General features: G+C 41.8%; 1 protein-coding gene across 1 annotated transcript in view; it reads left to right on the top strand.

Moving 5' to 3' along the window:
- brinp3b (BMP/retinoic acid inducible neural specific 3b) overlaps positions 1-5639 on the top strand; it is a 44417-nt gene extending 38778 nt beyond the window's left edge. Inside the window, exons 6-7 of the mRNA XM_014967072.2 lie at positions 107-329; positions 4338-5639. Coding sequence (XP_014822558.1) covers positions 107-329; positions 4338-5463 — 1349 coding nt within the window. The 3' untranslated portion in view covers positions 5464-5639. The remainder of the gene's footprint in view (positions 1-106; positions 330-4337) is intronic.
- The last annotated feature ends 7160 nt before the right edge of the window (positions 5640-12799 follow it).

The raw sequence follows: 12799 nt of genomic DNA, 5'->3' as shown, positions 1-12799 counted from the left end.
AGACAACAAAGAATGAAGTTCCTTTTTTTTTTTCTCTGGATGTTGTTAATTTTGGGTTTGTAGCCACGGGCCCAGTTCATTTATTCATTTTCCCTCTTCCTACCAGAGGAGTTCCGAGGCTTCGTTGGGAAGCTGCCAGTCCACTACGCTGTGAACACATCTGTCGTGGAGCACTTGTGGCGCATGGACGGCGGCCTGCTGCAGCGCCACAGGCAGCTGGAAACCAGCAGCAAGCAGCTCCTGGCCAGAGCCCGCCGCACCACTAACAAGCTCTTCAGCCTCAGCAAGAGGTGCCGAAAGCCGCCGAGGATTATCCTGCCGAGGCCGAGGTAAGACGCGGGACGGCCGGGGGGAACGAGAGGGAGGGATGCTTGCGTTAACCCGAGCTGCTCCCCGGAACCCATAATTACCAGAATGATTTATGCGCGAGGCGGAGAGAGAGAAAGGGGGAAAGAGAGAGTAAGCAGCAGAGCGAGACGGCGCTTATTAGAAGGCACTTGAGGAAAAGTAGCCGGCGAGAGCGAAGAAAAGTGCTGACGGGAGCGAAGCTGCTTCCCTAGCCAGCGGAAGACAAAGGAACACGTCTGGCAAAAAAAAAAAAAAACCAAAAAACTAAACATAAAAAACACAAATTTCTAACCATCGGCACAAAATTACTCTAAATATGTCATCTTAAAATTTCTCATCAAATATTTCATTTTATTAAAACTAACAGTGTTCCTGCTGCTGCGAGGATAGATAAGTTAGTCATTTCACTCCCACCTGGATGCTTTCTCTCTCACAGATTTGATGGCTCTCTTATCAACACTCCATACTGAAAGCTATTTCTGGCAGGAAAATTAGCTAAATGATGCCGAGCCCGTCAGTGTGCTTCTCATATTAGTCCTTCTGGCTCCTCACCATCACACTCTGACAGCAACTCTGCTTCAAGTTTCTTCTACTTGTGGAGATTGAATTTGTTTGGCCTATTTTAATTTTTTTGTCATCCACAATTTACATGTTCTTTTTCCACACAAATTGTTGTTTTCATTCTTGTAATTAGGCCTGCTGGACGATAAATTATTACTGTGATAAATGACAATATTGCTTGTTTGGAGACCATTTTCAAGTCACATGATGGTGATGGCATATTAATGCATTTCTCAAACATCAATGAACTTTACATTCTTATGAACGTTTAACACCGGATCCTTAAGATACTTTGAATATCCAACAATAAATAAACAAAACAACAGAAACAACAAATAAAATGAATTATGAAGAATCTGTAAACAAAATTGCCCTTCTAGTTGCTAAAGCACCAGACTGAAGACTTCAGTCATCTAGATTTTGTTAGTAAGAGAGAGAGAAAAGAGAAAAACAATAAATCACGCAAATGGAAATCATTGAGCTCGTTTCAATTTATCATGTGATTAATTGATGTATTGCTTATTGCAACAGGCCTGCTTGTAATTGTTTTCTACCCCCTTCGGACATGATGTGCTGGCTTTTATTAATCCAGTGGCGCCTGAATGTGTTTTATAACTTCCCCCTTTTCGGTTTTTGTTGCTACTCTGTGTTACCATAAGCACTCGCTCACCCCTCCAGATGATTGAATTCAGGTGTTCCAATCACTTCCACGGCCACAGGTGTATAAAACCCAGCGCATCGGCATGCAGACTGCCGCTAGAAATATTTGTGAGAGAATGAGCCTCTTTCAGTGGCTCGGTGGATTCCAGTGCGGTGTTGTGATCGGAATACCGTCTGTGCAATAAGTCCAAATTTCCTCCATGCTAAATATTCCACAGTCAACTGTTGGTGGAATTATAACAAAGTGGGAGGGATTGGGAATGACAAGCGCTCACAAAGCGGAATGCCACTCAAAGTCACTAAACGAGGGGTTCAGCTGAAGTTTCTTTAGAAAAAACGGATGCAGACCTCCGAGCTCTATACGGCATTCAGAGTAGCTCTGAAAACTTTCATGGAATCTGTTTTCTTCCCCAAGCAGTTTATGTGAACAAGTGGAATGCAAAACGATAAATGAATTGCCGAGAGGTAGCCCACCACTGGACTGTAGAGCAGTGGATACGTGTTCTCTGGAGAGAGGCCTTTATGTTTAGCAATCCACCGGACGGGTCTGGCTGCAACAGTTGCTAGGAGAACAGTAAGTTTGGTGCAGATGCAATTGTAGTGTAGGGGATATACTTCCTTACACTGGCATCCTTAAAAAGTCCTAAAAAAATAAATTCATGCAGTAAAATGAAAGCCTTAAAATGTCTTAAATTCATTTTTAAAATGTAAGTTGTCTTAAATATGCTTATCACAGGTCTTAAATTTTTACTTTTCTGTCAGGCAAAAGTTTGAGTCATTACATTCAGTGACTCTAGGCGCTCGGTAAGTACCTGTTAATACACCCTTGCTATTCAGCCAGCTGGCTTTTTTTTTTTTTTTTGCATCCATCATGGAGAAGAACAAGTTGGCTGGACGATGTTCGCTTTTACCACAGGCTCATTTCTGTTGCCAACCCTTACGAGCCAGCAGGACCCCCAACCATTCTCAATAGTTGTAATTTTTTCAGTCTTAAATTTTATACAAGCTGGCATTACAAAGTCTTACATTCGACTTGCTGAAATCTGCAGATACCGTGCCAAAAATCGCAACATTTTGGTGACTTTATATGTGAATTACTGAACTTTAACATCAGAACATAATAGGGTGAGCACCTAAAGGGAATGAATCCACCTCGGATGTTACTTTGGTGAAAAATTTATATTGCAGCTTGCAAAGTGAATAGGAATAAGCCCAAGAGCAGTAGCTAGGAACTCTAACAGACTTGCACACTACCCAGGGATTTAATAGCGAGCCCAGTCTACTAGTAATTGGCCACAGTGGACTGTTTGTCACCAAAAATGGAAATTCAAAACACAGAAATTCTCTGTGTTTTGGTTCATGCTGTAGTTTAGGTGCTAGTTCCAACCCACAAAGTGCTTGTGTTAAACTTAGAAACAGTGAATGGAAGCAGCTGAAAGTCAACATTTTCTTCACATAATCAGTCTGTGTTTTACTCATGATGCTCAAACTTTATTACTGTAATGTAGCCAAAATGGCGTCTTAAGGACCCCAAACTCAAACTGTCCATCTACAGTTTGTTTTCTCACACATTATTTTTTCTAAAAAAAGAAAAAAAGGCCAAATAATTTGCCTGTTTGAAATGGGCTCTGAGAAAATTAGCCAAGACTAGCTAATTATTATTCATAAACAAGAGTATTACATTAAACAGATATTTGGAGAGAACGGTCTTATCTATATGATGAAGTGATCTGTGGACATAAGCAGGTGTTTAGCACAGAAGACACATAAAAAACATATAAATAGTAATTTTACCTTTTATTTCTTTTTATCTGAGACACTTTATTCTCATAAACAACACTTATGTTTGCCTCAATGGTCTGGCTGTTGACTCTGCTAGAGCTTGTTGTTTTTGTTGTTTTTGTCATGTGATATTTGTTGTGTCCTTGTCTCACAGCCAAGATTCAAATGTTATTATCCTGGGACACGATGCGTTTCTAACAGAGTGACTTTTTCCATGGAGACATTTGTCCTCTTTACTTTCAAAAATCTCGTCCACTTTTCCTGTGTAGAATTTTGGGAAACCTAAGATCATCTTCCTTCTTTCCGGTGCTATGCAGACACACATCTATTTGACATATTCCTATTTTTGTCAAAAAAAAAAAAAAAACTGTTTCTAACAATAGGCATAAAACAATACAGATACAGTAGAAACCATATATTCACACACATCCACAGGTGTGCCTTGATTTATCTCAGATGTGTCAGTTATCATATCAGAAGTTTATGGAAGGAAACCCAAATGGTTTGACCCAAGACATACAGTTTAAAAGACAGTTATCCCTGATACTGATCAAATATTCAAATGTCAACTTTTGAATATGAGGAAAGTTACAAAACAAATTCTAAATTATGTCCTCGCCAAGTTTTATGGCATTTAGCAAATAGAAATAAATTTGGTAATTCTAATTAAGCTAAAAGTTTGGTATGATTTAACTTCAGACAGGGAGAAAAAAATGTGTTTGTGTCTTTTTATACAGTGTGTCAATATCTGGTTTCAACCATATGCTTTAAGTCCAAAAATCCAAATTTATTGCTTTTAAATTGCTTTTAAGTCCAAAAGTCCAAATTTATTGCTTTTAAATTGTGACATTTCAAGTTTTTTTGTTGAACTAAATGCCACTTCATAGGGCTAATAAATTATTTTATTATCCTAATGGAGCCAGTAGAGCAGCGTGGCATCTCCAGGCCCGATGCCTACTCAGTCAGCTTGTCGTCTCTCCCCTCAGGTCCCTGCTCTTCTGGCTGAACCGCGCTCTCTCCACGCTGTACTGCAGCGAGAACAAGCAGGTGGGCGTTTACAGCGAGAGGAGCCGCAGCTGCTCCTGCCCCTACGACCACCCGCCGTGCCAGGGGCCACTGCCCTGCTCCGTGGGTGACGGCCCCCGCTGCGCCTCCTGCTCTGCCGAGAACCGGACCCGGTGCGCCGGCTGCAACCCGGGCTTCACCCTGACCCAGGGGGCGTGCCGCCCCGCCGTGCCCGACCCCACCGACCCTTACCTGGGCATGGAGAGCGACAGAGACCTGCAGGACCTGGAGTTGCGCTTCCTGATTCAGCGCCGCGACCCGCGCCTGGCGCTGCATGGCGTGTTCGTGAGCAACGACGTGCGCATCAACACCTGGTTCGACCCCTCTTGGAGGAAGAGGATGCTGCTCACACTCAAGAGCAACCGAGTCAAATCCAACCGGGTCCACGTGCTCCTGGGACTCGCCTTGCAGTTCTGTCTCACCAGGAACAGCACCCTGGAGCCCACCCTGTCGCTGTTCGTCAACCCTTTTGGGGGCAGCCATTCCGAGAGCTGGACCATGCCTATCGGTCAGCACGGATATCCCAACTGGGAGCGCACAAGGCTGGACATCCCGCTGGACTGCTACAACTGGACACTGACTCTGGGAAACAGGTGGAAGAGCTTTTTTGAGACCGTCCACTTCTACCTGAGGAGTTACAGCAGGGACTCAGCGGGAGGAAGCAAGAACGCAAGTCTGTACAGCGACCCACCCGAGGACCCAGAGCCGTCCAGCAACGTCGGCTACATGAAGGTGAACAGCATGCAGCTGTTCGGGTACAGTGTGCACTTTGACCCTGAAGCCATCCAGGACCTGATCCTGCAGATAGACTACCCGTACACTCAGGGATCCCAGGACTCGGCCCTGCTGCAGCTGGTGGAGCTGCGTTACCGTGTCAACCGCCTGTCTCCACCGGGGGCACCGCATGTGGACCTGTTCGCCTGCCTGCTCCGTCACAGGCTCAAGCTGTCCGGCGCCGATGTGACGCGGATACTCACTGCCCTGCAAGCTTTCAGTGCCAAACATCCAAACTACACAGAGTACGAGGCAAATAAGCTATGCAGCTAATGGCCTCGCTACTCAATGTTTTGCTTTTATTTTTTTCCTTTTTTTTACTCTTTTCTCGGCACAGACAGGACTAGAATCCATGGGCAGCTGGATCATATTGTGTCATGTGTGGTATGTTGTTTACGGCTGTGCTGTACATACACAACGTGCAATTAAATTTGATGGTTGTTTTTATATTTTCAGTTGCAGATTTCTGGAGCTCCTTTCCAAAAAATATATTTTAAAAATCATCTTCATATGACGCCTTTGAGAAGTATTTACCCCTTGAAATTCTACCCATTTTACCAGGTTGTCTCAATATTTTTAAGTTTTAATTAGAAATCTGGACCTTTTCTGTATTTTTGGCGATGAAAAACTCTAAAAATCTGATATTAGAGCGTGTATCCTTAAAAAGTCTTAAATTAGTGTATCTACAATTAAGGCCTTAAAATGTTTTAAATTCATAAAAACAAAATGTACATTGACTTTCAATATGTTAATTACAAGTCTTAAATTTGCTCTTTACAAATATCTATTTGTAGATATTCTATCTTAGAGTTCACACTCAGACGTCTTCATTGGGTTCTGTGACTTGAGACGGTTGAGGCTACTGCTAACTTACTGCTAACATACCCTTGCTTGCCAGCTATTTCACACATATGTGTAGACAGATGTATTGTTATAAGTGAACTAACCCACTCAAGACACCAAGACAAACTGAATGTGTGCCTTGCTGCAGCTTTTTCTTTGGCAAATATCCTCATTTTGCTCTTAAAAAAAAAGTCCAAATCTTTCATTCACTCTCAAACGAAAAACGACGTTAAGTGATGTCAAGATGACCTAAGTTCTTTTTTCATTCCCCACTTAAAAATCACATTGTATGCAAAAATTACTTTAAAAAAATGAAAATGTACTGGCAGAAAATTACCAGGATCAAATCTGTCCAACAGACCTGCACCTTTAATGGGTGTGGAAGATTGTTCTACCAAGTATTGACGTCCGACTCCAAATGTACAATACAACTGTCAGAATTATTTTTTTTTTGTACGATTTTCCTTCCACTTCACTATTAGCAGTTAACCGTAAGAAAACACACAGACGTTTGAATTCTTAACATGACAAGTGAAAATATTCAAGGGCCGTGAACACTTTTCCAACCCTAGTTTAACACTTAGACTCTTCTCTGGATAATCTTCCAGCGTCTGAAATGTGTGGGTTTTTTTTCATAAATAACAACAAAAACACATAATCAGATTTTATTCTCCCTCCCCACACACACACCGTTCCTCTCCTTCCCACTTGAGAGTCTGAGTGGTGTGTGTGCTGTGTTGTTTTTGCCCATCTGGAACCTCAGAACACAAGGTCCCCATTCTCCATTCAGCGAGCGGCATCGCCACTGATTACTAAGTATATAGTGAGAGGAAGGAGGGCTGGGAGTTGCCTTCTTCGGTTCCTCCGCCGTCCCTGTACGCCATTCACAGTTACTGTGATGGATGAGTGGGGCAGCTGCAGAGACATGCCCGGCATCAAACAACAGCAGAGCGAGGATATCAGCCGCACGGACAGCGCGCGCGCGCTCACCCAGCGCCACGGCGATTCCGGGGCACCTCGCACGCGCTCTCTCTCTTCAGAGTGGTTCTGGCCGAAATGGAAATCAACTTTAATCCCCCCGAGGGTTGTCGGCGTCGGGAGCCACAGGGTAGCCGCCGTGGTGCTGCTTTGATTGGCCTGGCATCTAGGTGAGCTCGCGAAACGAAAAATTGTGGCTTCATCAACATTCGCCGCACGCGCGAAGACCCGAGATTGAAGACAGACACAATCTTCTCTGATGCCGTCATTCCGAATGAATGGGAACGAGGCCCGGGCGACGGTGTTTTGATTGTGAGATGAGCGGCTCCAAAACCCACACGCACAGTTACTGTACGACGCACCCGGCCGGAATGGTAATCTTAAATCGGTTTACGTGGCAGACGATCGATTGTCGGGGCTTAAAACTGAGCTCGAGGCACCGACTTCATTACAAGTTTTAGCACCACTTCCAACAGGCTGCTTTTAAGCTTTGGCATTGATTTTTCAGTGTTCAGTGGCTGGTTTTCAGACACAGCTCTGTCTCCAGGCTGTGAGCATTTTTATTGAGTTATCAAACATAAGACAAGTATTGGCTAATTTAGTCCTCTCTCTGAATAATCACCTTTTATAGTTCTGTTTTACAACCTGACTGCTAACCCCCCTCCTCCTTCATGTTCTCGTTAAGTTAAAGTTTGTAAAGCTGCAACTGGAATATTCAACCAAATAGAAAGTTTTGCACTGTGTTCAGAAAGGACTGCGGGGAAAAAAATATTACAAAAATCTGGACCGAATCCCAGGAAAGGGTTAAGTCCTTGGGTTTAATAGGGAGCATCTGCTGTGCTTTTAAACCTTTTAAACAAGCAAATATTCTGCATCTGGGCATGAAAATGTGCTGCAGAGTTGTTGGAAATGCTCCAGAGTAGCTCTGGCGTGCTGGGAAGAAGGGAATAAGAAACAGTGGTAGCGGGGCTTCTATTTGGAAGGCAAATATGGGTTTATAGATGCTCACCTCATCCCACTAATCAGTCTGTAAAACTTTCAGCTTGTTATTGGCTGGAGCTGCTTCGCAGGGCATCCATTCTAAATGATTTGCTTTCAGGGTCACGGCACAGAACACTGCGAGAGGAGATGTGTTGATGAACCGTTCCGAACGGCATAACTAAAACGCTCCTTTTTTCCCCCAGCTGTCAAGAAGGATTGATTTGTTCGTTTGTGCTCCCCCGTTTGCCACAAATGTTATCTCCAAAACGGACTTTTTGCAGTTTATGTAAATGAGCTGAATGACCTCTTAGCCCAACATGATGAATTATCATGTTGTGGCGTTTGTAAAGTTACACAGTAAAAAAACAAACAAAAAAGATTACAGCAATATTTTTGGTTTCTTTAGCCTGTGGGTGTTTATATTTCAGTCGTGTTTTCGCTATGTTAGACATAAATATATGAATGTAGCCACTTCAGTAGAGCAGCTACTGAGGTTTTTACCCCCCAAAAATATATCGATTCATTTTCGTAGAAATAATTTTCCCTAAAGAAAGAGAAAACAGGAAGTCTTAAATTTTGATAGCCGCTTGAGATGTTCACAACATCAAGCTTTTATTTTGATAGTCCACTTGCACTTATGTGCAAGCTGTTTTTCATATTTGCTAAATATTTAGCTAGAAACCTACATTTTTAATTAGCATACCAAATATTTAGTTAGGAAGCTAAATATTTAGCTATTGATCTGAACATATAGTTAGAAGGCTACATATTTATTTAGCAAATGTAATATTCAGCTAGCAACCCAATTTTTTTTAGCTATCAACCTAAAGATTTAGAAGCTAGGTATTTAGTTACTGCCTTAGTGAGGAAGCTAAAAATTTAGTTAGCAACCTTATTGTTTAGCTAACAACTTGCATTTCCAGTAAACAACCTAAATATTTAGTAAACAAGCTGGATATATTTGCTTGCTTTGTTAGATGTTTAGCTAGCTACTTAACTTTTTAGTTTAGTTCAATTAAAAGTCCAAATATTTAGTGAGCAAGCAAAAATATTTAGGTCTGAGCTAAATATTTAATTTGAAAAATAAATTTTTACTTTGGAACAATAATGAAATAATTCCCAAACTTCTTAGAAAGCTAAATATTTAGTTTTAACTTTAGCTCAGTGACTTCATTAATAAATTCAGTGACATCCAGGTTTAAGTCGGTGACTCGAATCAATCTGTTGGATTTATTTAGGAAACTATTTTACAAATTGGCAAAAGAAGCTGATCTTGACTGCTTTGTTTTGCGTCTAAGAAAATACTAAACAACGTGATGACTTTGGTGGAACCGATTTGACTTTTTATCAGATCTACTAGAGAACGTTAACTCTTTGCTGGATGTCGCCGAGTTGATCTGCCCTCCGTGAAGAAGCCATTTAATGTTCCTGCCTCGACGACAATGTATGCATCATTATCCTGAAAAATGACCAAACCTCCTCTGAACCGATGGAATGAGAAAAATGATATTCTGCCTGTGTGATTCCTGCCGAGGTAATGACTGTCAGCTGCCGTGCTCCACCTGACATGCAGCCATGCATCATCCACGACTGTCAAAATATGCTTGTTATCTTCATTTCTTTTCATGTTTCACTGAAAGTGGCATCAAACACAAATTCCAGCACCATCACCTCGGTCAAGGAATCATCGCTGAATCCCACTTTCATTCAGTCATCCACAGTCTTCACAAGGAGGTAGGTTTCATTTCCGACAGTTTAGTTTTTACATTTCTGTCATAAGCTTTAGCCACTTTCACCAAACATTTCTGTCAAACAGCTGAAAACCAAGCCTCTCTTTAAAAACCTCTCTGAGTTCATTAGCCACCAGTGGAGGTATCCTACACAGATGGAAGCTCTCGGAAGTTGCAGAACCGCAGGAGGCTCCGCGATTCTGGCTGCGCTGAAGCATAAAACACATCAGCGATGTCAAAAAAAAAAAAAGAATAATTCTGCCTCTGTGTCTCTTAACCCCTTGTAGATTATTGCTGCAAATTTGCTTTAAACTGTTTCAGCTCGCTGTGTAAATTTGGTCATCTGTGTACAAAAAAACAAACGTTTGTCTATTTGACAGCAAATAATTTATATGTTTTTCTATAGTTGCAAGTAAATCCAGGCTGTAAGGGATTAGGCCACACTAGAGGCATCTGGATGTCTTTATTAGCACTTATTGGACATCGGGCTGAAATGTGCGGTCCGATGTGTGGGTCTGGTGAGAACTGCTGCGTGTCAAATGTTTCACAGTGGGGTTCCTGTGTGGTATGATCCTGTAGCCAGCTGGCAGGCCGTCTGTGTCCACTACATCACAGCCCTGAACAGCACAGCTTCCTTACATAAGCTGACTGTTGCAGGTTATAGTTGATCGGCTCAGTGGGTCGACTTCAACCCGCCTACCCACGTTAGTTCTTTCTGAAATCACACAGAAACGTTCAGAGGACGTCCATGACCCAGTTTGAATTTTTTTGTATCTCCGTGTTTCTTTAACAAAATCCTTTTCTGTTTCCTTTTCTTTGAGGTTTTTTTTTTTTTTGTCCTGATCCTTCGTTGTCTTAACGGTCTCTCCCATACTTCACTCGAAGCGTCGAAAATGGCTCTGATTTCTGTTTCAAATGTGTGCGAAACTTTCTCGATATTCCGCAAAAATTGACAAAAGAACATCATATCACAAATATGTCGATTCCATTAGATTAAAAATGCTATTCAGTTTACGCGTGAATATGTTTGCTCATGTGATGAGTCGTTCAAAAACATGCAACTACGTCCTGTTGTCTTATTCTTCCTGATTTGGACCAGTAACATCCTGTTGTTGATCACGTGACTCTTGTGACACAACAAAAGGCGTTTCCGTTTTGTGAAACAAACCAATTTTGATTCAGCAAAAAAAAAAAAAAAAAAACACCTCATCCTAACGCCAAAACATTTTAATTGACTTTTTTTTTTTAATTGCCACGTTTCCAATAAGCAAATTTATTTTTGAAATGTCAGATTGTGTAATAATATGGCCAATGGAAACACAGCTGCTGACGTAGGCGTTCTCCTCCCCTTCCTTCTCGAGGCTTGGCCAAAGCCGAACTATTTCGCTCAGAGGTCTGTGGGTGTGTTGTGAGACTGGTCTGAAGTTTGCGGTTGCATTTTTTTGCAAACATCTTCAACTAGTCCGTTTCCACTATCTGGTTTTTGTATCCGCAGGCGACCGGAACATTTTTGAGGAGCATTTATCAGACGCGGTGAGAAATTCTGTACATTTTCATGATCCTTCAAGAAAACAAATGGTTTGTGTGATGTCTGATCACACATTGAGTCTTCTTATATTTCTTGGTCTCAGCAATAAATGCTAGAAGATTAAACTTACATAAATGTTGTTTTACCATGACTCCATTCAGGTATAGGCTCATCATGAGTTCAGTGTGTTCTGTGATCAGTATTTGACCCATAAAACAGATACTTCCTGAACAAGAGTTGGATTTGTCTTGGAGTCATGAGGAAGCCATATTTGTTGGAGCTATATGTCGACATTCCAGAGCTGACCTGAGCGTTTCGTTAGAAAGCGGTAGGGGGTTTCCCCTGGCGGTCTGCGCCTCGTGTGAAAGGTCTGTGTGGATACACACGTGCAGAAACCACGTGATCGCGCGCCGACTGTTGGGCTTCGGCTGAAGTATGGGACAGCCTTCAGAAGGCTCTGTGTAGTAAAGGTTTACTTTTTCAACCTTCACAGTTTGTTCACACTGCAAAAACTCAAAGTCTCATCAAGTGTTTTTAGCTGGTTTCTAGTGTACACTTGAAAAAAGGCCAAACTACCTCACAGGTAACCTTGCGGAAAGATAAAGCAGCTTGTTTTAAGTCAATAACTTGAATATTGATCAAAAGCACTAGAGCCACTGGCAGATTTTTTCACTCATTAAATGGGGAAAAAAAAACATCGTTAAGTTAAATAATCTGCCAGTGGAACTAGTCCTTTGTTTTTAATCAATATTCAAGCATTATTGACTTAAAACATGCGCTTGTATCTTGCTGAAAAGTTGCTTGTAAGTTAGTTGTATCTTATTTCATGTGTACAAAGATATTTACCGTAGAAACTAGACAAAAATACTTGGGAAGATTTTGTGTTTTTGCTCTAAGATGAATGTTCGCCTGACTGAGATCAACAAACATCTTTTGCCACACTCTGTGTTGATCTACCTTCTTAACGGACTTTTATAATCCCATATAAAATAGCGTTAGCTGACCTGTCTGGACCGTGTTTCCCGTCAATCAGAGCGATGCAGCAGCTTTTTAAGGTCACCAAGAACTGTCCTGTAAACACAGACTTATTTGTGATATTAGACTCGCCTGGGGTTCTGTGATGATAATTAATCATCTAAGAAGAAAAAGAAGAATAGTTTCAAGACCAAACAAATAATTACATGAGCTAAAAACAGCCCCAGTCTGATCCAAGAGGAAAACAAGTGTTCAAAGGCAAATATGTAGACGTCTCCTGGGTGCTGAGATTGAAACACAGAAGTGAGAGTGAGAGCAGACGGTAATGGGGAGATGCCTTTTGAACAAGTAGCCTGCAGTTACTAACAGTCATTGAAAAACAATTTCTGCTGTTTATTAGTAGCAGGCTAGTCTAGTGGAGGAGGCTGAAGCCAGAGACGGGGGCGAATGTTTGAGAGTCAAATCAAGTCTAAATGACAAAACCAAAGATTTGAGGCTCAACTGACAGACACATTGATTCATATTCTATATAGTCGATTTTCATGTAATCGGGGTGAAAACAAGCTAGTGGATA

Source organism: Poecilia mexicana, unplaced genomic scaffold, assembly GCF_051168715.1.
Source record: "Poecilia mexicana isolate PSO_F unplaced genomic scaffold, ASM5116871v1 scaffold_17, whole genome shotgun sequence".
Taxonomy (NCBI): Eukaryota; Metazoa; Chordata; class Actinopteri; order Cyprinodontiformes; family Poeciliidae; genus Poecilia; species Poecilia mexicana.
The sequence above is the reverse complement of the archived record's forward strand: the minus strand, read 5'-3'. Positions and strand labels throughout refer to the sequence as shown.